At 43.5% G+C, this 27,056-nt stretch overlaps 1 protein-coding gene across 8 annotated transcripts in view; it reads right to left on the bottom strand.

The window, feature by feature from the left end:
* TASP1 (taspase 1) overlaps positions 1-27,056 on the bottom strand; it is a 214,560-nt gene that overhangs the window by 101,442 nt on the left and 86,062 nt on the right. For all 8 annotated transcript variants that reach the window (XM_068232469.1, XM_068232474.1, XM_068232466.1 and 5 more), the window contains one exon: positions 12,321-12,440. In XM_068232469.1, coding sequence (XP_068088570.1) covers positions 12,321-12,440 — 120 coding nt within the window. The remainder of the gene's footprint in view (positions 1-12,320; positions 12,441-27,056) is intronic.

The following is a 27,056-nucleotide window of genomic DNA, read 5'->3' as shown; positions in this document are numbered from 1 at the left end:
TAATTCCAGATTTAAATCCAGTCTTAAGCCCCATCTACACAATGCAATTTTTTGTGAGATTCAATTCGATTCAATCTGACATGTTCGATCGGGATTCGATTTGATTTGATTCAATAGTGTGGTTGAATGTCATTGCATAACAATGGCAAATCGATCACACTACCGATCGAATCCCGATCGGACATGTCAGATTGAATCGCGAATTGATGAATCGAAAATTGTATGGTGTAGATGGGGCTTTATAGTCATTTATTGCGACAATTTATTCTAGCAGCCCAAGGCCACTACTTCCATAAATCTGATATATCTTTCTAAAGGCTGCTAAATAGATGTACTAACAGCTTTCCCATGACACAAACCAACAGATTGGAGACAACAGTGGTAATGAGCGTAGATTATGGCGTCAGTGTTTACAAGCAGAGAAAATCCTCTCTCATGGCACCTGCAAAGATCAAAGTCTGCATTCACGTCGATAAGAAGTTGAGCTCAATTACCCTGAAATAATATGTACTTTCTTCTGCCGGCAGCGGCAAGCTTCTGATATTTAAGAGTGAATCTATGGAAAGAGTCTCCAGGGGGCAGCCATTTCACTTGACCTTTTCTCCGAATTACCAAGAAGTGAATGGAACAAGTGGGCTTTACATTCTACATGCCTGAGCTCACAGTCTCGCTCCATCTCTATCATTATATAATCAAGTTTTATCGCCATTTAGAAAGGGTAGGCACCAACAAGGTTTCATGTCATGATAACTTCAATAGCTAAAGTGTAATTCATTGGCTTTCAAAGTGAGAACCAAGCGTGTGATTGAGAATATTAGGCTCAGAAGGCATGACTTGTTTTTAATAGCGCTACATCATATTGCATAGTGGTATATTGTACCTAAATGCAACATAGGATGGAGAGGGCTACATCAAGCTATACTATAGGTGTTCGCTGTACCTGTTGCCATGGAAAAGTCCATACTGGGTACTATCTGCAGAACTATATCCCTTATGTGATAACATTAGTCATTCAGGATAATGAAAATAAAAGTAGGTACACTGAATAATTTACTATATTCTACTATATGTAACGACGGTGGCTCTTTAACCACTTCAGTACCAGCAGTCTCTGGCCCTTTAAGGACCAGAGATGACTGGTTCCAAAAACAAGGCTCCTGATGTCACGCCGCACAGACCCGCCACTAACAGCAAACCCACCGGTCACTTGCTCAGCTGTGGCTAGGACAGCAGGGCTCTGTTTGCCGGTCAGGAGCAGATTTCATTGGCTCCTGACCCTGTGATCAATGTGAGCCAATGAGATTGGCGTTCGTCAGGCTAATTGAATTCTACACCCAGGCAGGGATAACAGGTCCCAAACAGGACATAGATTTATTTTAGCAGGGTCCAAATGGGTTAATGGTGCATACACACACACACCACATTAGTGACAATTTAATGCTATAAGGAATATACCTGTTGATGAATTCGCCGCTTCCGGGTCTCGGTGCTTGTTCCCCGCTGATGACGCTGCTGGTGGCTCACAGGCCGCACATTCTGATAGGTGGAGGGCGCGTTCTCAGTATGCCCTCCGCAAAAGTAAACAATAGTCAGCTGACTCCGGTCAGCTGACAGAGCGTTGTCAGCTGACTTTACAGCTGACATCTAGGCAGGGCCATACTGTGTGATTGGATGTACGGAGTGTTGCCGGCCACTGATTGGATGATGTATTGTATTTAAATCTGCAGAGAGCTCCCAGTCATCGCCCGTGAAAAGCATAGCTTTGGCTAGTTGCTGGGTGCACACTTAATTGTTAATGATACGCTGGATATTGACCTTGGCTTGTATTTGACTACTCTTGTCTGCTGTGATTAACCACTGCTTGATTCCTGGAAATCCTTGCTTGCCGCCTGCACCGACCTCTGCTAGTTACTGAATACCCCTTGCTTGCCGCCTGGACTGACCTTTGCTAGTTACTGGATACTCCATACCTGCCGCCTGGACTGACCTTTGCATGTTATTGGATATCCCTTTCATGCTACTTGAACTGGACGATAAGTATAATCCTACTTTCCTTATCAGCCAACTGCACAGTGTGCATGCAGTCTCATATAAACTTTATCACATATTACCTGGAGCATCCATTACCTGTTGAATAACTTTTCATGAAGACTTGTTTGAACTGTATCATACCTGGTTTACCTATTACCTGATGTTGCCTGTGCATTGCTTGGTCCCTCTCTCGATACTGGAGAATCTGCAATCGATATCGCTGCCATTACTGACAAACGACGATGATTGCTTCATTCCACTGAATCCAGGTAATAACCCTGTGTGATACTGCTGAACTGTGTTACTAGCCTCATTAGGGCTCGAACAGGTTATTCTTCTCTATATCAGTTTGTATGCCTTACATGTTAAGACCAGGGGGTAACCGTAGTCAGGAGACAAAAAAGGTGTCCTGTTCGCACGGGGGCTTGTCTATAGGTGAAGACGTGGGCTGGGCTCAGAGCCGCGGTAATGGGGCATAGAGACTGAGTGAGGACATAACCTGTCAAGCATTACACATGCATGATCCTGTATAGGTATGGACGGGTCACTAAATTGCACGCTCCCTCAGTAGTATAGCCTATCAGTGCCCACCGGCTGTACATTGTTTAGCAAAGAATTGCCCAAGCGATCACATTAATGCGATCGGATGGTCAGAAAATAAACCTTCTTGATGATACAAATTGACTGCAGACGATACTGAAGGTGATCGTTCAATGGCAATTTAGTTGTTCGAAGAAACATTTTTTATTATCAGTTATGATGGATAGGATGTACAGAGTGATTCGTTGATGGTGAAACAATCGTATTACAACATTTTATTTACGATCATATTTGATCGCTTGTGGGCACCTTTAAAAGGACAACTGAAGCAAGAGGGACATGGAGGCTGCCATACGGATTTCCTTTTAAGCAATACCAGTTGCCTGGCTTTCCTGATGATCCTCTGCCTCCAATTCTTTTAGCCATAAACCTTGAACAAGCATGCAGCAGATCAAGTGTTTTTGACATTTTCAGATCTGAAAAGATTGGCTGCATGCTTGTTTCTGGTGTTATTTAGTCACTGCTTAGCTTGTATTTTCTGCAGTGCCAGCCTCCATCGTGTGCATACCTACTGTGTGGACCAAGTGGTGCGGGGGTCCGTTGAGGCTTTGGCACGCTATCCCTTGAAAGTAAGAGTCACTCTTTTTACCATTGTGGACTTTGCATTCAGTCACTGCTCCAGCCAAATACATCAGCAGGCTACCAGTCAACTGGTATTTTTTAACCTCCCTGGCTAGAGCTTAGCTAGTGAGGCTAGCCGCCAGGAGCTCAGGGCAGAGCAATGGAGCGCAGCAGGCATCTTCACTCACCTCCCGGGGGATCCAGTCGCAGGCAGCCATTCTACTTCCTCTCCAGAAAGGCTCTGAATCCCTCTGGTGAGATCGCCATTAGCGATCTCACTACAGAGTTACAGCACCACCCGGAGGACGGATGGAAAACTGCAGCGCCGGAGCCCAGGGAGGTGAGTAAGTGCTGGGGCTGCTGCAGAGACTCTGGTGGCCTGATTTTTTCCTGGTTTTAGGGTCTGAAACATTCAGAAAAGACCATAAAATTCGGAAATGATCATAGCGCCAGGGAGGTTATAAGAAAATAAATATGTCAGCCACCATATTCCTCTCACTTTAGTTGTCCTTTAAATAATGGATGCCAGATCCTCTGTACAGAAGTGCTGAATCTGTCAGTGTTATATATAGATAGATAGATAGATAGATAGATAGATAGATAGATAGTGTGTGAGTGTGTGAGTGTGTGAGTGTGTGAGTGTGTGAGTGTGTGAGTGTGTGAGTGAGTGAGTGTGTGAGTGTGAGTGTGTGAGAGAGAGAGAGAGAGAGAGAGAGAGAGAGAGAGAGAGAGAGAGAGAGAGAGAGATTACATATAAAATATGCATGCAACAATATGTTTTCCTTCTGGCTAGCCACTCTAGTGACAACATTCTAGATACACAGTATTTGGGGACCTCACAAGTAGTTCTCAGACCCGCACATTACCTCAGCAGAGAAACATCAGATTGAATGTTGAGATCAGTGTGCCAGTATGGAGATATCACACACCTCGGGTAGAAGAGTAAACTATAACTGGCTAGACACAACTATATGACTACATTCACTCATGACCATCAGTCAGTGGAAAGAAGATCAAAGGGAAGAAGCACCAATCAGCGACATGACTGCTCTGCTATGTTAGGAACATCTCCAGACAACAAGTAAAATCAATGACCTGCTTACAGGGAATCTGGAGTGAAAGGAATATGGATGAGGTCACTGCTGACTTCCTTTTGAGGCCTCTTTTACACTTCCCTTGCAAGGGTGCGTTGTGTTCCCCTGTTTTACCGCAGGGTATCGCAATGAAAATGCAAGGCAATGGGACCTAGCATACTTACCAAGTCTCATCACGTTGCACCGTAAGTGCCCAATAAGCTGCTGACCTGTCGCAAAGTTAACTGTGCTTTAGTGTCGGACTTCTGCGGCACAGCAGGAGTAATGAATGTCAATGCGCAATGCAGAAATTTTAAATATTTTGGCAGTGGCAGTGCAGCGCGCATGCGCGGGCTGATGTGAATAATGAGGAGGAGACCCAATGAAGTACTTCCTGTCCAGCAATAATAAGAGTTACAGTTATGTGCCAAAAAGAAGTTCGGGTACTTTCATACTAACACACTGCGTTGTTTTGTAACAGTGACTGTTTAGTGAACCGTAATACGGTGCGGTTCAAATTTTATCAACAGTGCATTTTTAGAAGGGCACATTGATGCCCACAATGTTAGTCAATGTAAATGCACATTGGTCAGTTGCTTGTGTGCGTTACATCACATGCCCCGGGAAACGTGTTTTTTTGGCTGCAATATTTGTACTTAAATTTTATCCGAAGCAATTAAAAAAACCTAGCTTTACTTACCTAGGACTTCTCCAGCCTCTAGAAGTCATGTGTGTTCCTCGCCGCAGCTTCTGTTTTCTCCCGGGTCCCAAGGGCAACATCTGCAGTATCGCCGACCCCCCTCCCTTCCCCCATGGGTCGGCGTCTTCTATGTATGTGTGGGTGTGCGCCCACATCATCGGGAGCGTACTGAGTGTACCTCAGTGTACCTTAATAACCGAACATTAGACACTGATGAGAAGGATAAGAGTCCTTTATACTGCGTCCATTGGGTTCCATCGTAATGGACAATATATTCCCACCACCATGTGATGCAATTATATCACAACGGGTGTAGTGGGTCTCGTCAGAGTAATGCACAGCATGCTGTGCATTTACTAAACAACGTGTACATTTAAAGTGGTAATTATTATTATTATTATTATTATTATTATTTTTTATTTATATAGCGCCAACATATTCCGCAGCGCTTTACAAAGCACAATAAGACGACAAGGGGAACATAGATACAACTAACAAATATACAGCAGAGTTCCAAGCAGCACAAATATTGTTACAAAAACAGTAAACATTAGGAGGATGACCCTGCCCTTGCGAGCTTACAATCTAATGGGTAGTGGGGGACACACTAGGTAAGGGGGTGAAGGATGGATGAGGCAGTGATTCTTTGCCTCTGATTACATTGTGACAAATAAGTAAATAAAGGGCTATAGAATGTTATAAGCTTGTCTGAAAAGGTGCGTTTTAAGAGTGCGTTTGAAGATGTCCAGGTTTGGAGCATGACGTACAGGCTGTGGAAGAGAGTTCCAGATAAGGGCTGATGCTCGTGTAAAGTCCTGGATGCGAGCATGAGAGGAGGTGATCAGCTTAGAGGCCAGGAGAATTTCTTGGGAGGAGCGAAGGTTGCGGGAGGGACAATATCTTGAGATTAGTGAGGAGATGTATGGAGGAGACAACTCATGGAGGGCTTTGTATGTTAGAGTCAGGAGTTTGAACTGGATCCTCTGGGTAATGGGTAACCAGTGGAGAGAATGGCACAGTGGGGCTGCATCAGAAGAGCGTGTGGAAAGGTGAATGAGGCGGGCCGCTGCATTTAGAAGGGATTGGAGAGGAGCTAGCCTGTTTTTTGGTAGGCCACAGAGCAGGGTGTTGCAGTAGTCTAGGCGGGAGATGATTAAGGCATGAACAAGCATTTTGGTGGCCTCTTGTGTGAGGAAGGGACGGATACGGAATATATTTTTGAGCTGGAAATAATGAAGTATTCTTTCAATGTACTGTATATTTTAATGCATGTGTCCCACTGCACTTCTAACATGCAATGCGACTTTTCAGCACTATTGTGCTGTGAACATTATGCAACACAACATGCATAGTGTGAAAGGACTTTCATTGCCTGCTCTGCTGCATGCGGTGCGCGATAATGCACTGCAGCTTCTGCATCAGCTGGGACACTTCCATTGCACTGCAGTAAGTGTGTCATGTTCCACTGACTTTAAATAGAATCTGTAAGTAAGTACCCTATGGGGTACTTACCTTGGTAGGGGGAAGCTTCTGGATCCTAATGAGGCTTCCCCCCTCCGCCTGTGTAGCCCTGATCCAGCGCTAGCTCGCCATGAAAATCTGACAACAAGCTAGTCAGCGAATGTGTGCAGGTGCAGTAGCTCCTGCAGCATGCGGCGATATTTAACATTAGGATCCGACGCAGTACCATCTTCCCCCACAGAAATAGCCGTGCCTGACTGGGTCCGCTCTACTCCACAGTGGCGAGAAGCATGCGCAGTAGAGTGGATCTGAATGGGCTCAGCTATTTCCACTGGAGCCAGACGGGGAAGATGGTACAGCGCCTTTTCTGGATCGCAAAGGTAATTACTGCCGAATCAGTGTTCTCCCCAGAATTGTTTTTCCGGCCGAGTGGCACAAAAAAGTAGCCGGGTGAGGCTGGGGAGAACACTGCGTCTGCTGTTGTACGGCGGTCCCAGCGCTGGATCCATGCTGCACAGGAGGAAGCCTCATTAGGGTCCAGAGGCTTCCCCTTCCGAGGTAAGTACCCCTGTCATGTTCCACTATTTTGTGATTTATTTTCATTGATCTGTATTGACACTCTGCTGCCCCCTACTGTCCATTATCTTTTGTTTGCTAATGCAGAGATTTATTGTACTGTATAATTTTCCCCTTCTAAGCTCCTGTAGTTAGACTTGTGATGCTTAACTCCTCCCACTCTGTTGTGAGGAACCATTTTATGCCAGTACATGACTGTATACAGAAGTCTCTCTGTACCTAGTCAAAGTATCATCTTTTACCTATTGAATTATTCATTTACAAGATCTGGAGTGTGAAGAATAAACACTTAGACCTTTCTTCGTGTCAATTTGATTGAGTTAAGCTGTCTGATGAGACTGTAAAGGAGTGAGCCATACTATTACAGGTCAGTCACACACACAGGGTAAGCTGTCTCAGTAATATCTACATTCACTGCCAGCATAGCCAAGTCAGAACAATCCCCCTCGGGCTCTTTTTTTCTTACAGGTTCTCTTTAATGACCATTGCAATAAGATGTGTTAGGTGGAAGCAACGCAGCATAATAAGTGTAAAAGGGGCCTTAGGGTTAGCCAATAGGAAGTAAAGTTAGGATTAGGTGTTAGTAAGGAGGACTAGGGTTAAGCATTGATAAGAAATGAATAGGCAGCGTGAGTGTTATCAGTAAGAACTTGAAAAGTGGTTGCAAAAAAGAGGGTCAGAATTAGGAGAGGGAATAGAAAACAAGAAAAAAAGCATATCAAATCATGTGCCAAAAATATTTTGTGCCAAAAGTAAATGTACATCTCTTATGCTACCCAGATCACCAAAGATCCCATAATATCAGAAATTCATTTAGCTTACCTTTATCAGAGCTGTATGTAATGTACTGTTAATACAACTCTACAGCCTCACACATGTGCTGCTGATTGCCTGCAGCTTCTATGTCACAGGGATGCGATCATATTGTCCATCTGTTTGATGTCTGTACACGCATAATCCGCTCTCTGAACCAGGCAACTAGCAATCAGCTGGGCCGGATATTTTCAACCAATTACTTTGAGTGTGAGCACCTCCCGCCTTTCCTACCCCTTCCTTCTCCTTTAGATAGTACATGCTGTTACAGCGTGCATGACTGTCACAAGCAGCAGCAGCCTATCGGCCAAAATGATCGAGAACGATTATTTCAACCAGCCAAAGCGGCCTGTCTGTACATCATTTCAGTATCAGTGGTCTATGTAAAACACCACGCCTACACTGTCACATAGTCCAACAATTCTTGCTCTCAGAACACCAAATTACTGTACACAAGCACACTGGAAGGCTTGGAGACTGTTTGTATGGTAATGAATGGATACTGATTATTAGAGTTTTCCCAAAACATAATGATAAAGTATGCTGATTAAGTGTGGGATTTCGGAGGGCACCTGGCTGCTTAATTCCTTAAAGGACCACTATCGCGAAAAAAGTAGGCAGTTAAAATGTGACAGATGACAGGTTTTGGACCAGTCCATCTTTTTTTAAAGGGGGATTCTCAGGGCTTTCTTTGTTTTCAACAGCATTTCCTGAACAACAGTTGCAAAATCTAACTGACAGAATAGTGTGCAAGTGATTAGGGAGGCCGGCTGGTATCTTGCTATTTTGGCAGTTAAACTGTTGTTCAGGAAATGCTGTTGAAAACAAAGCAAACCCCTGAAATACCCTATGAGGAGATGGATTGTCCCAAAACCTGTCGGTTCTGTCAGATTTTAAATGCCTACTTTTTTTTCGCATAGTGGTCCTTTAAAGTAAACCTGTAAGAAAAAAAAAGCGAGTGGCGCTATGCATATGACCCTGTGGACACACTGCCGCAGGGTCATATGAATCTTTTTTTTTGGCGTTACAGAGCAATGCAGGGGGGGAGGAAGCTTCTGGATCCTAATGACGCGGGGTTGGTGGAGGGGTCGGCATGGCAACACAACGCTTTACACGGGTATAAACCGGTCTAATTCTTTAATTACTAGGGTACTTGATTATTTCAGTGTGCAGGTGGAGCTGAAGCCATGACGATAAACAGAATGTTTAACATAGACCGAAACAATTGCAAAGCAAAATCTATTTCACAGATAAAAACCCTTTCATCCACTAGAGGGAGTCTTCTATAGAGAGAATCCAGTTTCATTTGGGCGACAGACGCAATATACAGTATACCATCACACGTCACCACATCTAAATTATATATAATCATATACATTATGATGGTCCAAAGCAATAACAACAACATTCCCAAAATGGAATTAATGTAATTCAAAGCAAATGCAGTTTGCGTCCTATAGTTTAAAGATGTAATTTACTGGTGACTTGTACCAGCCAAGTATAATAAGCTCTCTAGGACGCTGCTGGCTCAGTTTTTATTTTTCAAGTGATTTTTTTTTCTAATTTGCTAAAGCACAGGAACTCACAGCACCCAGCTAATCGTCTGACTAGCTGCTCTAAACAAGAGGCTGCTTACAGGCAATGGATTAGCTGGCTGATCCTATCAAATGATACTTTGCCTACAGGACCCCCGCATTGTGTTGTTAGGGAATAGATGTTTTCAGACAGGATGTGGAAAGAAAAGCCAACAGTGGTGGCGTCAGGCAGGAGTCTGGCTTGCAAAATAAATACACATACACACATATATACCTTATATACTCACATATAAGCCTAATTTTTCAGCACATAAAATGTGCTGAAAAGTTACCCCCTCGGATTATATGCGAGTCAGTGGAGCAGAATGGATGGTGGAGCAGGTTTGTTTACAGAGACAGAAGAGGGTAAGGATCATGCACTAGTGATCCTGCTCTTGCCAGCTTGCTCTCTACTGTGACCCCGCCCCCCATCCCCTGTAACATAGTGTGCAGAGTGCGCTGCTCAAGGCTACCTGTGTCCCCTGGCTTGTGGAGTGGAGCATGCAAGCAGTGTATCAGCAGGGCAATGATCAGGATTCTTCCTGTGTGGCAATCGCTGTGTCTCATAACTAGGACGCCATCTATTGGTGTCTTGAGACACAGATGTATCATCCTACACATCTGGCTATGGGGAGGGGAGTGATCCCGTTGCGGGTCAAGTGACATGCCAGCTTACATGCATGGAAAGCAGCGAGGAACCCGCTAGGTGCTGCAGGAAGGCTGCTAGACATCGCGCTAGAGGCTTAGTAACTATTTGGGGGGGGGGGGGGAGAGAGAGGATTGTGCTTTATAGGCTAGTTGCTCAAGCAACTGGCAAGCACATGTATCCGGCATCGGGCGATCCCCGCAGGTTCCCGGATATTCAGGGTTTTGCTGTATATACACATATACACATTAGCAAGTAGGTAAGAGTTCAGAGTTACATAGATTCTCTGGGTGCCTGACCTAGATGGCAAGCCATACACCATAGGTTTTCATTGTAGAATGGCAATAGGGATAGCCCTTCCTATGAAAACTCACATTGAAGCATCTCATCCATTTAATCACCTGATAGATCAGAGCAAAGCTTTGGTTTGCTGTGAAGACTTCCTGGTTTAACACATGATCATGCCCAGCAAATCAGAGTCTTAGAAGATGGATAAAGTGTACCAGAGACGTTATAAAAGAATGATTTGATACTTACCCAGGGGCTTCCTTTCAGCCCCATAAGCACCGCTGAGTCCCTCGTCGTCCTCCTGCGTGCCCCCGTTCAGCCGATATCAGCCCCCGGTAAGTGGCTAAGTTGCGTCAGTCTGGGTCTTTTGCGCATGCTGCAACTTAGCCAGTTACTGGGGCTGATAGCGGCTGAACAGAGGCACGTAGCAGCATTGCTTATGGGACTGGAGGAAGACCCGGGTAAGTATCAAAACTTTCTTTTAGAACGTCTCTGGTTTCCTTTAAACTGATCACATGCTTCTCGGTGAGTTCTCCTAGGCATCCCTACTGCTGATTAAATAAATTAAGCATCACGCTGAATATCTTCATGTGTGTTACCTGACTTTTACATGGAGTGGTTAAATTGTACTTGCAGCTCCGATACACAAGGGCAGTTCACTCAAGTATGTAAGTACAGCTTTCCTTCGGTGCACCTCAGAGCACACTGGAAGAATGAACAGCATCTGTTACCTTCAGAGTGCTAGCCTAGCTTTCCACACCCCACCTGCAATGCCAGACCCAGTTACTTGCAACCCTTCCACTATACTATCTTATGACTACACAGAGATGTCTAGAGGTAGACTAGGAGGCGGGGCTTTCATCATAGCTGGTCTCTCTGGATGTGACATTGAAAGCTCCACCCTTGGGTTCTTCCCTTACCTTATTAGGTCAGTGAACATTTGCAAGTTATGAATATTGATTGGTCATCAGTGTATCTGAACACAGCTATGCTTTCAAGAGTTACTAAAGGCAGACATATACAATTCAATTCATAGAGCAATGCAAAGCAAACCTGAAACAAAAATAAACTTATGAGATAATGAATTGTATGTGTTGTACAGCTAAGAAATAGAACATTAGTAGCAAGTAAAAAAAGTCTCATGTTTTTCAGTACAGGAACACTTAAAAAAATTCAGTTATCTATGCAAAAGGGCTTCTCTGAGCTCTTTGACCCACTGGATCCAATACAGTACTTTTTTCAGAAGCACTTAAAGTATACATCCGAGGACCTAAAAAATAAATGATGGATGACGTCAGTGCGACTCAATGAGCCGCACAGTGGAACACAAGAAGACGGAGGAAGAGAGGAAGGCGAGGTCGGCCTCTGCACCGGAGGGAACCATGAGCCAACGGAGCTGCGGCGAGGGCACAAGTCGGTGGCCAGGGGCTGGAGGAAGCCCGGGGTAAGTGGATTTCTTTTTCTTTTCTTCCTCGGACCTTCCCTTTAAACAGCCATGAAACGGTAAGGACAGTTTCAGAGGCACTCTGAGGGGAGTCAGAGCAACCAGTCAAACCACTGAGAGGTAAGCGGCAGGACTCTCACCTCAGAAAGCTGAAGCGGATTGGTTAGTCACTTTACTACATGACATGTATTTCTAAATCTACAAACACCTGGGTACTGGTTCATGAACACTATTTTTTTAACTCTTCCTATACTGGAAAACAAAATTAGACTCTTGTCTTTTCCACTAATGTTCTATTTCTTAGGTGTACTACACATACAATTTATTATTTTCTAAGTTTATTTTCGCTTCAGGTATGTTTTATTCATGTGCTACAAAGATGTCAAATGCAACTGACTTCCCCCGATTACTGGATGCAGAGTTTACAAACTACGAGGACGCGGTGTAGTCAGCTGTTGCTGTTCCTGTAAAGGGATCTGTTGCAGTATATTAATTTAGGTTGTCATTGAAGCAGAAAGAATGAGATAATGCTATGCAAAGTAACAATAATCACCTGGCCAACTCTTCCTGGATGCTTCATGGCTAATCCACCACTGGAGACAGCAGCCGCTACGTTCCCATCCTGGTCAACAACTATTGCCCCAACAGTGTCCAGACTTCCTGAGTCATTCTCCTGCGGAGTAATAACAGCAATTGCTTTAAAGCAGTTTAACAAGGCACTGAGGCCACCTTCAATGTAAAACGATTCTACTATAAATACTGGAAAGGAAATGTAAGCATTTCATTTCGGGTGAGAAGGTCACGAGACATACGTAATCATTTTTCTACTGTTTGTATTGGCAGAAAATAAATAGAACACAGTTTATTAGATACACACATACAACGTATTTTTCTAACCTCCAGAACCCAGAGGTTGTAACAGTCACCTAATACCAGTTTTGTTCTCATTTCCAACAGGCAGGTCAGGTTTGATATCAATTGCAGCAGCAGTGCAAACTAAAGGAAGAAAATGACACCGGAAATCTGGGCACTTTAAAGTGAACCCGAAGTGAGTTTGATGGAGGCTGCCATATTTATTACCTTTTAAGCAATACCAGTTGCCTGACAGTCCTACTGATCCTCTGCCTCTAATACCTTTAGCCATGAACAAGCATGCAGAAGATAAGGTGTTATTCGAACACTACTGCTGCCACATAGATCGGCAGCGCTGCCAGGCAACTGGTATTGTTTAAAAGGAAAAATATGGCAGCATCCATATCATTCTCACCTTGGGTTCACTTTAATGATGATAAAGTTATAGTGCATCCTTGGTGTTTTAGTTTGGAACGTAATATATTGTGCGTAAAGCAGCAAGTAAATATGCACAGATAGCCAGATGATGTTTGGATGGTAAAAAAGCTAAAGGAAACCGTACAAAAAAAAAAATATGATACATGCCTTCCTCCAACCCTCTTCAGGCTGATCGGTCCCTCACCGTCTTCCCAGGCTGCCTGGATCCTCCACTAGGCAGCCCGAGTTCATGCAGTCGGGTGGAACTGCACAGTACGCTCCCGGCATCAGGAGCGCATACGGCAGGACTGCGCCTGCGCGAACTGGACAAATTACCGGGCTGTCTAGCGGAGGATCCATTCAATCGATAGACTCGCACACCTGTGGCAGAGCAGTGCTGGAACCAGTAGCAGCGATAATCCAACAGTCAAAAGAGGGATCCGCACAGTCTTCTAGGAACAACGTGCTTTTATTGTTCCAATGCACACATATAATGCACACCAAATCGTCTCAGCCGACGATTGTTTCAGGGCCAATCAGGTCCCCTTTAGCAAGGCATAAGCAGACAACATATACGTATATGTTGTCTTCTTATGCCTTGCTAAAGGGGACCTGATTGGCCCTGAAACGATTGTTGGCTGAGACGATTTGGTGTGTATAATATGTGTGCATTGGAACAATAAAAGCACGTTGTTCCTTGAAGACTGTGTGTGGATCCCTCTTTTGACTGTTAGCGGAGGATCCAGACGCCTGGGAGGACAACGAGGGACCAATTAGTTCGAAGGGGGGCTGGAGGAAGCCCCAGGTATGTATAATTTTTTTTAGTGGTCTCAGGTACACCACTACTATCACAAAAAAAATGCAACAGTTAAAATGCGTATGTATGAATGTATATTTCTCGCAGAGTAAAAAGCGCTATATGACTGTTTCCCTATGCAGCTGTCTTACATTAGGCAATACAAATCTAATCTGGACTAGTCCATCTCCTCATGGGGGATTCTCAGGAATTCCTTTATTTTTAAAAGCAGTTTGAAAAGTTACGGGAAATACTGGCAGTTTCCATGCTGGTGAGTTTCAAATTTTTCAGGGATTAGAGAAGTCAGGGTAGGTTACGGAGGGCCTAGTGTCAGGTCAGGTTTAGGTTATGGTAAGGAGAAATCTATTGGCTGGGGATTGGTTTAACAGCAGAAGAAGGGATTGGGAAAGGTCAGGTCCGTATTTCTTGTAAGGCCACAAAGGCCTGGGCCTTGGGAAGGTGCCATCGCAGAGGGCACCTAGATGTGAAATACGGGTTGCTACATATGAAAGAAGGCTGCAAATGGGGAGTAACACATGTAAAAGGGAGGCTGATGCCCAAGGGAGTGGTACATGAAAGAAAGGGGCTACAGTACAAGAATGGTACACATGCAAAAGGGGGCTACAAGTGGAATGAGAGGGGCACTGCTGCCCATAGAAGGGTAGCTCTAACATACTTGGCCTAGGGGCAGAAAAGTATAAATCCGGCCTAGGGAAAGGTTCTAGTGTCTCATGGGACCCTGAAAACCAGCTAAATGCCTACTGCCAATACACAATACCCATATCATACATTTACCTCCTTCTTAATGATTATAAGAGTGTAAAGCAGGGGCTTCCAATGCTAATCGGACTTTGGCCTTTTTTGGGACTTTTGTTAACCAACAAAGGGATAACTTTCGAACACAATGATAAATGATTGGCTCTTTAAAGTGGTAATTTTCAGAATGTCCCCATTGTTCTAAAAGATTACTTACAGCATAAAATCTACTACCAGAAAAAAAATGTAGCACAACAGCATTCAGTTAAACACAGCACTTAATATTTCAGTGGAAAGCTCCTTGCTTCAATGGGCAGCTTCTGGCTGCATCAGAAGAGGTGCTAACATTATATTTTGTTTACATTCCTTTGTCAGATACATTTAGTAAGCATTGGCAAACTGCGCAGCTGTGCTGAGCTGAAAAGCAGAAAAAGCTGAGAAGTGATCAGTAAATAGATTTTAATATATGAATACAGCAGCTATGCAATAAAATGCAAAGGCAGCTTTCAGAGCAGATAAACTGTATTTTGGCAATTTGTAAACAGAAAATGTTACTTGTGCACAAAAGCAAATTTGATAGCTATGGGTAATAAAAAGTAGGGAAATACATTTTTATTGAATGTTATGTTAGAGTTTTATCACACTTTAAGAATGACATAAATGAACTAAGAGGCATGGTTGCCTAGATGCCAGTTGTGCCTTAGATACAAAGGACTACTGATCAATTCTAAATAACTCTTTACTATTAACGAAACTGAGACACTTCTATCACTAAAAGAATGAAAGCCAAGCTAGACTTTCCATCTCCACCTTCTATTAGTTATGATAAAAGCAATAAGAAGGGGGAAAGATTCTGACATCACTAATCTTTATTACAGAGACAATCCATTCCCGTCAGGTAGCCAGGAGTCAGATGACGGCTGACATGACCCATCTGTCAGTTCTGGGCCACGAGGGTTACTGCTGGTAGTATTTCCAATACAGGGGGAGACACAAGAGAGATGACATCTTTAAACGTTTAGTAAATGTGGCATCCGATCATCTTGCCTAGCAACCCAACCTCTGTGGTTATAAACATTAAAGTGCATCCAGGATTTATATGGACTTGTATCCTGCTTTATTAGGAAGGTCTTTTAATAACACACAAATATGGAAAAGGTTTCTGGTAAAATATGCCTGTGAAAAATACCAGATGATTTCTTTTTTTATTTTCTGGATGGGAAAATTCTCCAGGATAGTAACAGAAACAGCTCAGTATTAACACTACGAGCTTCTTCCTCTGCTCATTAATACAGGGTAAAAGTCAGAACTAAATGCTGGCAGCCAATAGGAAACGTATTCATGCAGTAAGGACATTAAAAGGCAACTCCATTCAGAAAAGGAAATTATTGTCTAGCAATTATTGGGGTTACAGCTAATTTGTAAAGGGTATTCTATGCTGGTCATCCAACCACCACCATTACCATGTTCTACAGATGCTTTAGACCAGGGGTGACCATTGCATAGATCGTAATCTACCAGTAGATCACAAAGGACTTCTGGGTAGGTCCCAAACCTCAGGCTTGAGTGGTGTGCATGTGCTGCAGGTGTGGCTTGCACTTGCAGGTAGATTCTACCTGGTAGATCATTTTGAATCGTAATTTGCGAAGGAACTCCCAAACTGAAAAAGAGTAGGCTCCTCTGCTTTAGAAGAAAATCTTTTTTAAAGCCTGCTGCTATTTCTGTAAGTGCCAAATTCTATATTCTAAAATATCAAGGCTCTCCTGATCGAATGTATCACAGCGGTGCCAATAAAGTGTACCATTTTCTATGGTAGGTTAATTTCCACTAATACACACACACCTCTCTAACCTCATATCTGCCCTGTTTCGAAAGCTGACATTACCCTCCTACATGCCTAACAACCTGTACACATCAGAATGGTGCAGAGAAGTGCTCACTGTTTGGCACCATTTCTTTACCCCACTACCCAAGTTCTTCATTTAACAATGTGGCATCGCTCACAACTCCATATGCAGCGCAATATAGAAATGCATCAGGCACATTTTCAGGAGGTGGTGAGTGGACCCATTCGCTGGTACTGAATGGAGTTGTGCCACTGTGCACTTCACCACAGCAAGCAGTGGTGCTAAGCAGTAAGCATCATGCAACCCTGTCCATGTAAACAAACAAGTCTATAGTCAACCTGATAACCTTGACCTTAACTGGTTATCTGGTGCCTAACTCTTAAGACCGTGATGTTTTTGAACATACATAACACCAAAATTCAATCTTAGTTGGCCACCTAAAGCTTGACCTTGCAAACTTTTTTGTAAGTAAAGCTAAATACTCACCACCCTACGGAAAAAGGTGGATCCAGCGAGATCCCCCTAACGACGTGTGATCCATGATCCATCATCCGGTCGGCGAGTATGCATGACGTCACATCACATGACGGGTGTGAACGTGAAGTCAAGTGATCACGGTAATTTGTGCGAAGTCGTTGGGGATCTTAGAGATCCAATCCGCTGTGACGGTTGTTATCGGCATACTAAACGGCATTGTGTAATCGCACGCCTGTACCCACTTCACAAGATCGCTGGAAAATCACATCGTGGGTACGGGTCTTTACCCAGTGGCATCTGGACCACTTATCAGGGAAAAATTGCACATACAAGTGCAGCAGTGTGCAGATTATTGGTTGCTGAGACTTTCTGCTTTGTCTACTGGACTTAAACTCATTGGAGAACACTGCAGAAAATAGGTGATCCAGCACACCTGACAGATGTATTCAGTATTGTCTGCTATCAGGTGTGCCAAAGGGCTTGCAACCCTCGCCTGGCTTCGGACCATACTGAGGATTGCTCAAAAAGTCAGTGAGTAAGCAGGTAGCTTGTGTATATTCGTAACAGCCTGCATTAATCTAAAAAGGAAAAAACAGATCTTGCTTATTCATTTTCATTTCAGCAACCCCTGATATATCAAACGAGCGATGCATAAGTAATATCAGACAATCTTGGATTATTTCAGGCCAGTTTTCCTGGATCACTTATGTTCTCTAGAGTCTCCCGCCTGGACGTGTTTTGTTAAATCAGGTCCTTTATTTGCCTGTCTAAGCCCAGTACAGGACTTGCTATGAATCTCATATGAAATTTCAAGTAGTGTTGAGTGAATCTTGGAAACTTAAAGGAGAGTTTCAGCCCGAAAAAAAAAGTTAATTTTCCCATAGGGTGGGAGCCAGTAAAAAAAATCTGTGTGTACAAAAATTCCTCTGCAGAAAATTCTAAATCAGTTTCAAACAGATTTTAGTTTGATAAGCCTCAAAATGTTTTACATAAACTTGTACAGAACTGTTTTACTTTGTCAGCCTCGTATTGTTTTGCTATAAACTCTTATAACACACACACAATAATCTATAATAAACTATGCCGTATGCCAGGGGTCCCCAAAGTTTTTCAGGCAAGGGCCGAGTCCACATACTTCAGACTGTTGGGGGGCCGGAACATACATAAAATTATGTTGAAAGACATTACATTGAAACTAGGTATTGATTCCCCCAGTCACGCTCAGAGGAGAACTCCCAGCAGCAGACCTTCAGTCATGTGGCGCCCGAAGAATGTCTTTATGCATCAGACAGTGAAGCATACTCAGGTGACAACCTGCCGTCCAGTTGGACAGAAGTGTCACCTGATGCAGAATTGGATTGGAAGCCAGCGAATGACTGCTCGCTGACTTCTACAGTATGTGGATAGGTGGTGCCAGCACTGCTATTCTATATGCAGGCCGACTATATATTTAAAGGTTCAGTGGGCCACATCTAAGTTATACATTTTTGTGTTGGGGGGGCAGTGAAAAAGCCTCAGGGGGCGCATTCAGCCCGCGGGCCATAGTTTGAGGACCACTGACTTATGCTGACCCTACTCAGCAAGAAACCTATATTATTATTTGTATTATGGACTTATAAAGCGCCAACATATTCCGTGTATACAATTGTACAATACACCAATATACAAAATACAGAGTTGGTACAAAATACAGAATCAACACAAAATACAGAATTGGTAATTACAGTGGCAAAAGTAACATGATGAATAAAATTTATAACGATTCCAAGACACAAAGGTGAGAGTGCCCTGTACTTGCTAGCTTACAATCTACAGGAATAGGGGGAAACAAGAGGTTGGGTAATATTCAATAATCATACCTAGAGGCAGAGTGTTTTAGGATATCTAGTAGGAGTGCAACTTGGCCTTAGGTCAAAGGGGAATGGCCTAAGGTAGAGCATATGCTTGTCGGAAAAAGTGAGTTTTGAGGGAGCGTTAACGATATTAAAGGTAGCAGAGAGACGGAGGTTATGGTAGGGCATTCCAGAGGAGGGGTGAAGCACATGAAATCTTGTATATGTGAATGCGAGGAGGTATTTCTAGAGTAGGGGAAAAGTAGGTCAGGTGCATGAGATTGCAATTGGGTTGGTATCTGGAAACGAGTGAGGAGATGTACAAGGGAGAGAGATTGTGGGGAGCTTTGTAGGTTAGGGTTAGGAGTTTGTACTGGATCCTCTGGTTAATTGGCAGCCAATGAAGAGCTTGATAGAGAAGAGCAGCAGAGGAAGAGCGAGAAGAAAGATGAATGAGACACGCAGCTGAGTTCAGTACAGATTGGAGCAGTTGGTAGTCCACAAAGTAGCATGTTATAATAGCCCAGATGAGATATTATAAGAACATGTATTAACATTTGCTGTGACCTGAATGAAAAAAAAAATATTGATTGCTAAATATGTTTTTGAGTCAGAGATGACAGGAGCTGGTTAGGGAGTGAATGCTAAAACTAAGTTTCCTCACCAACCTTATGTTAAGTCTCCTTCCTAACCTATATCCAACATTAACCTCCTCCCTAACCTACACTTAAAGTTAACATTTTCCAGCATTAAAAGATACCCACTGCCCATTCTACACCCCCCCCCCCCCCCCCCCAAAGTTTCCATAATCACACCTTAAAAATATTAATTTGCGCTAAAGTCAAATTTTCAAGCAAGAAGAGGCAGGCTTGCTGGGATGTTCTCACCTATCATCCTCCCATTCCCTCTGCTTCCCTGCCCTATTTACTCCCATGGGCTGGGAAGAGGTAGGAATGGGAGGGTGATAGGAAGGAACTCTGTTGCAAGCAAGTCTGCCTCTTCCTGTCTGAAAATTTGACTGATAATAAGGACTGGAAGGAAGTATTGAGAAGAGAATCACTGAACTCACAGAGGTATGTGGATCCTGCATGGACACACCTCTGTGCTGATCTTAAATTAGCCTTGGGTAAGTATTTACAATGTGCCATTCTCCTGTGCTTTCCCAGAGAGAGGCATTACCATGTTTTTTCCTTGTTGCAGGGTCAGGGTTCCAACCCCCTGACTGCATTTTCTATGAACTATACAGGTCCTTCTCAAAAAATTTGCATATTGTGATGAAGTTCATTATTTTCTGTAAGGTACTGATAAACATTAGACTTTCATATATTTTAGATTCATTACACATAACTGAAGTAGTTCAAGCCTTTTATTGTTTTAATATTGATGATTTTGGCATACAGCTCATGAAAATCCAAAATTCCTATCTCAAAAAATTAGCATATTTCATCCGACCAATAAAAGAAAAGTGTTTTTAAAACAAAAAAAGTCAACCTTAAAATAATTATGTTCAGTTATGCACTCAATACTTGGTTGGGAATCCTTTTGCAGAAATGACTGCTTCAATGCGGCATGGCATGGAGGCAATCAGCCTGTGGCACTGCTCAGGTGTTATGGAGGCCCAGGATGCTTCGATAGCAGCCTTAAGCTCATCCAGAGTGTTGGGTCTCTCAACTTTCTCTTCACAATATCCCACAGATTCTCTATGGGGTTCAGGTCAGGAGAGTTGGCAGGCCAATTGAGCACAGTAATACCATGGTCAGTAAACCATTTACCAGTGGTTTTAGCACTGTGAGCAGGTGCCAGGTCGTGCTGAAACATGAAATCTTCATCTCCATAAAGCTTTTCAGCAGATGGAAGCATGAAGTGCTCCAAAATCTGATAGCTAGCTGCATTGACGCTGCCCTTGATAAAACAGTGGACCAACATCAGCAGCTGACATGGCACCCCAGTCCATCACTGACTGTGGGTACTTGACACTGGACTTCAGGCATTTTGGCATTTCCCTCTTCCCAGTCTTCCTCCAGACTCTGGCACCTTGATTTCCGAATGACATGCAAAAGTTGCTTTCATCCAAAAAAACTTTTTTTGGACCACTGAGCAACAGTCCAGTGCTGCTTCTCTGTAGCCCAGGTCAGGCGCTTCTGCCGCTGTTTCTGGTTCAAAAGTGGCTTGACCTGGGGAATGCGGCACCTGTAGCCCATTTCCGGCACATGCCTGTACACAGTGGCTCTGGATGTTTCTACTCCAGACTCAGTCCACTGCTTCCGCAGGTCCCCCAAGGTCGGGAATCGGTCCTTCTCCACAATCTTCCTCAAAGTCCGGTCACCTCTTCTCGTTGTGCAGCGTTTTCTGCCACACTTTTTCCTTCCCACAGACTTCCCACTGAGGTGCCTTGATACAGCACTCAGGGAACAGCCTATTCGTTCAGAAATTTCTTTCTGTGTCTTACCCTCTTGCTTGAGGGTGTCAATGATGGCCTTCTGGACAGCAGTCAGGTCGGCAGTCTTACCCACAATTGCGGTTTTGAGTAATGAACCAGGCTGGGAGTTTTTAAAATCCTCAGGAATCATTTGCAGGTGTTTAGAGTTAATTAGTTGATTAAGATGATTAGGTTAATAGCTCGTTTAGAGAACCTTTTCATGATATGCTAATTTTTTGAGGTAGGAATTTTGGGTTTTCATGAGCTGTATGCCAAAATCATCAATATTAAAACAATAAAAGGCTTGAACTACTTCAGTTGTGTGTAATGAATCTAAAATATATGAAAGTCTGTTTATCAGTGCATTAGAAAATAATGAACTTTATCACAATATGCTAATATTTTGAGAAGGACCTGTATACCGGTCTAACATCACAGTATCGGTGTGACATCAGCTTCATGTTCTTTACTTTGGACAAAAGTCCAGAACAAAACACAGCCAGACTGAGGGAGCACCTCACTCTCTATACATAAAGGGGACAAGAGCTAGCTTTTTAAGAAAGCTGAGGGCAGCAATAGTATGCTCCTGAAATAGAGATTATCATTGTATAGATGTTGTACAGTGGATGGTTTTATGACCGGTTTAGTTTAACGAAAGCAGAATATAATCACAGAAAGGAAAGTATTTGTATACTGTAACCCTTAGGTGAACCATGTTTTCATTTAGATTTGTTGGCTCTTTAAGTGGAATCACCACACTTGGAGGAAACCAGAATTCTATACTGTGAAGGAAACATTTGGAATCAATGTAAACAGTTTTAATGCACTTTCCAGCTCTTGTTAGCTCATGAAAAGAATGCTAAAGCCAAAGCAGCATGAAAAGCTTCTAAAACTCATTCTGTCCAGCATTCGTTATAGATCACAGTGCAACGTAAAAATATGAGCTCAGTCAGCAGTACTGCTGATCAAAACAGCTTGCCTCTTGCCACAGCTGCTCATCTCGTGCAGTTCCTGCGTAGCTTTTACAGAAATGGCTGGATCCTGGAAAACAGAGGCCATGCACCTTCACTCATCCCATCACACGGCAAATCAGTATTAAAGACCAACTCCGTCCAATAGATTTCTTCCTAGTACCACATAAGCACTAGGGGGCAGAGCTAATACTCCTACAATTACTGTGCTTATAAACCACTTATAAAGCCCAACTACACATATTTGAGGAAAAAGCACTCCTGGGGGCGCCTGATAAACCATAAAACAATTAAAAATGGTCTAAAAGGAAAGTAAGGGTTGGCTTACCGTCTCATGACCCACTTTTGAAAAGGCGTTCGGAGCCATATCTCACTGTGAATACAACACTGTATTGATCTGAGGAAGCGGCCTTGGGCTGTGATATGCGTAGTCCTTTTTGTGCAATATTTCAATAAATATGTATGTCTATATAAACGTATCAGTTGAGTGGTGAGAAGATACGCAAAAACTTACCTTCCTTAAACTGCTCTTAATTGTTTTATGATTTATTGGGGGCCTCCAGGAGTTTTCCCCACTAGTTGTTACCCATGTTAGGGGTGTTAAACAGCATGGTTTGTTCATAGGATTCCTTTTTTTGGGGGGGAGGAGCAGCGACCAACACCTAAACCAAGATCGAGTGGAGATGGCACTTCCCCATATGCACTTTTGGGTGGTTGCTTAGTGGCTGCTACTTGGCTCTTCTCCAACTCTATACTAATACAATACACTAGATCGAGGTCCCGTTGTCCCTTTTTTTTTTATCCTGCTCTTAGAACTACACAAATGATTACTCTTCCACCGGGTCTATTTCTTGTGACTCACTCTCGAGGCTCTGTGTCCCTGTGGCTCTGTGCTACCTAACCCAACCCCCCCCCCCCCGGTGAAAAGCGCCATGGTGTTTTCTCTACTTGAAATAGAGAAAACACCATGGTGATTTCAGCAGGAAGTTGGGGCTAGATGACAGAAGACGACCAGGGTCAGAAGAAAACTCGGCAAATAATTATGTTACTGTATAGGAGAAGAGGACTCATTGAATATGTAATTTTCACTGAAGGCCCGCTTTAACGAAATGCAGTGCCCACCCAATCTTTCTCTATTCTTCCTTAAAGTGGTCTTCAACTCCTGGGGTCATCCGTCTCTTCTCCTCAAACATCTTCTTGACTGGCTTCTTCTTCTATCTAAATATGCCCATTAATGAAGTAATTCTGATCATACAATATTACCACTTCTATGTTATATGACGATCTACCAATTAATTCAAAGTATATTCACTCAGTTTACCCCTCTACTAAAAAGAATTGGTAAGATTGTTCAAACAAGAATCCAGATAAAAAACCCTTCCTATAATTGTTATGAGGGGTATGTATCCACTTTGTTGAAACATTCAATATAGCCCAATTATAAAACAATTACAGCTTAATTAGCACATTACTAGTCCCAGCCATATCACTGCTGTTCAGGTCTCCTCTGTTCCGCAGCACCCATTTAGGTGTTCAAATTACCTTCCATCCCATTCTTAAAGTGAACCTCAATAGCGTTCCCCCCCAAAAAAGGTTTCACTTACCTGGGCTTCTCCCAGCCCCCTGCAGACGTTCTGTGCCCGTGCCGTCATTCACTGATCATCTGGTCCCCCGCCGTGGCTCAGTTTTGTTTTCAGCAGTGCGTGTCCTCGATCACATCCTTGATCACGCTTGATTGTGCTCCCATGCCTGCACAGTACGTGTAATACGCACACACGTACGCGTAGTACTATGTACTTACAAGTACTGTGCAGGTGCAAGACAGCAACAGGGACGGGAGCGTGATCGTGGATGCGTGTGGCCAGAGCTGAGCAGGCACACTGCTCGTCAAAACGATTAATCACCATAAACTAAGCGGGTAATCAGTGAGTGACGGTGCGGGCACAGGACGGCTGGGGGAAGGTAAATTATATATTTTTTTTATTCAGTTAAGGTTCCCTTTAATGAAGCAAGCAGTTGGGCATAAGGAATACAATAAAACATACTTTGTGAAGAACAGCTCTAGGGTGCCCCTCTGGCAGATGTCACCCCAAGCATCTGCCTGGTTTGCCTATGACTAAAAATGGTCCTGGCTCCGATACTCTAATTCAACCAGCTGCACAACAGTTGCAGGTGCGAAATAAAAAAAAAAAGGCAGAACTCACATTTGTTAAAATCCACATTCCACACATACAATGTTTTATAATGGCAGCACATTTTATTTGCGATCATATGTTCATTTATACCTGCGATTTTGAAGTTAACTAGATGTATTTTTCTTGTAAATCAACTTCATTGTTATTCTCAAAAAAATTACAATGTTAACATTTACATAAAGTAGGAAAATGATTTGTCGCCATATCGGAGGTAAACACAGGGAGAGGGATTTCCTTTTCAAAACACCAGCCAGGGGCATTCCTGCAGGGTTTCCAGAGGCCTCCCTGGCCACGCCCTTGCCGCACCCCCGCCTCCCTGCATGCTGGATAAGAGAATGGATCTCTCATTCCAGCATTGTGACCTATAGGTCGTGAAAGTGGGCCAGTGCGGCCAACAGGAGCAGAGGTTTTTGTGGCTACCTGATCCGCGCAGCCTCCCGGATCAGGTAGCCTATTTTTTTTTTCATTTCTTTGAGCCCACCTCAGGCTCTCTTTAAACTAGCTGTGTAAAGGAGTGAAAATAACTTAATGAATAAAATTGCTTATTTTTCTACAATTGCAAAGTGAGACAACGGGAGCCCAAATAACATAAAGGGACATAAAATGGATGATGATAAAAGCAGCAGTATGGGTACGCACAAAAAGAGGTTGCGCAAGGGGGCAACCAACCACTAGATGCAGGTGGAGATGTATAAACCCGACTCCACTCGGGTCCCCAGGAAACTGGATATGAACACACTCTTTAAAAACAAAGGTGGCTTATAGCCACGTGTGACCAAAAACACAATCCTCCACAGGAAGGTGAAAAGCACAAAGGGGGTAAGAAGCGCTCAGTAGTGTATAACATTAAGTTAAAAACAACTAAAATGAAAAAAGGGAGGCGGCTTACCTCAATAATGGCAATGTCACACACAGTGATTTTTTTTATTATGCATGCATAATTAAATTAATTGTGTATATGAATTTGTCATTATTGATGTAAGCCACCATCTTTTTTTCATTTTAGTTGTTTTCAACTTAATTTTATACCCTGCTGGGCACCTCTTACCCCCTTTGTATTGTTATTTTTCTACAATATTCATTTATTGAATTTAGCAAATCTCCAAGAATGAAAACGTTAAAGCACCACGTACCCAACCTAGAAACAGTCGCAATGCCAGAGAAAGTCACCTGATAGTCAAATGCCAACCAACAGGTTTTTTCTTCTCATGACTCCTCCCATCTGGAGACGGGGCGCTGCATTGAAAGAATCTATGCAGTCCCTCATTTTGGACTATGCAAAGTGGTGGCCGGGATTGCCACTCAGCCTCCCTTGGGGTTATGCCGTCGTGGAGGGCAGCATAACAAGGGCTGCCAGGCTCCCCCGTAGGTGGTAACCTGCTGGCCATCTATGAGGTAGTACTCATTTGAAAACTGGGTGAACACATGAATTTAGTTATTTCATTACTATTAAACCTGGTAGCATAGGGATGTTTCTGGAGGGCGGGAGGGATGGTGTAACTCAATTCCTGGAATTCTACTTCTTAAAAGTCAGTTTCATTTTTTTTTAGTATCACCACTAGACCATGGGCACATTTTCCTTACGCTATAAGTAATGGATGTGACTCACGCTCTTTACATCGCTGCAGTAGCAGACAGGGTAATTTGGAAACTACTAATGGAACTCATACTGAGACAACCTTTACCTCCTGCAAGCAGCTTCTTTACACAGGAAAAAGCCTACAAATGTATGCAAAATTACCCCAAATAAATGACAAACTGAAAGGTTTAAATGTGATTTAGCATCTTCCGCAGCCATAAATGAGTCCAAAGTGCAGTTACATAATCTGAAAGCAGCAGGGACAGCTATACAATACCAGGAAAAAAAACACATATATAAAGTAGATAAATACTTGTTCTACTTATATAACATATGCATTGTACTGTCCAAGTTTTGAATTCAGTGAATTTTATAAAGTAAATAAAGAGAAAACAGTTTCAGGCATTTTCCATCTGTGCTTCTCTCTGACTAAAGCCAATCCTGATGCAATTTCCTCCCTAAAGGTGCCCATACATTAGAACGAGTATGGGCAGATTCAACCAAAAGACAAATTTGTCTCTAATCGAATCTACCCATACACTACAGGCCGATTCCCATCTGATTTCAGCATGAAATCATCAGGGAATCGGCTGAGCCGCCGCTGCCCCCAAAATGTATAAATGTATGTAATGTAGTGCATTTATACATTACCTGTCCTGTAGCCGCTTCCGCACGGTGTCCGTCCATCTCGCCGGGTAGCAGCCGCACACACGCTAGCGGTGTGTAGCATCTGACATCAGCCGCTATGCACCTTCGAGACATCAGAGCGCCCCCGGTGTGTATGCGGAACCCAGAGATGGACGGAAACCGCGTGGAGGCTGACACTGGACAGGTAATGTATAAATGCACTACACACTGCATACATTTATACATTGCGGCAGCGGCGGGGGTTTCATCGTCTCGTCGCTCGATCGCAAATCGGCCACCATACCGCCGTAAACCAGACCAACCGCCGATGCACCGCTACCCGCCGCGCCCCCCCCCCCCCCTCGAGACCCCTTGCGCAGCCTGACCAATCACCGCCAGGCTGCACTATGGAGTGGATCTGGACTCCCTCCAACGCCATGACGTGGATGACGTCATCCTGATCGTCGCCATGGCGACGGGGGAAGCCAAACAGGAAATCCTGTTCTGTATGGGATTTCCTG

This window comes from Hyperolius riggenbachi, chromosome 4, assembly GCF_040937935.1.
Source record: "Hyperolius riggenbachi isolate aHypRig1 chromosome 4, aHypRig1.pri, whole genome shotgun sequence".
NCBI classification, from domain to species: Eukaryota; Metazoa; Chordata; class Amphibia; order Anura; family Hyperoliidae; genus Hyperolius; species Hyperolius riggenbachi.
The sequence above is the reverse complement of the archived record's forward strand: the minus strand, read 5'-3'. Positions and strand labels throughout refer to the sequence as shown.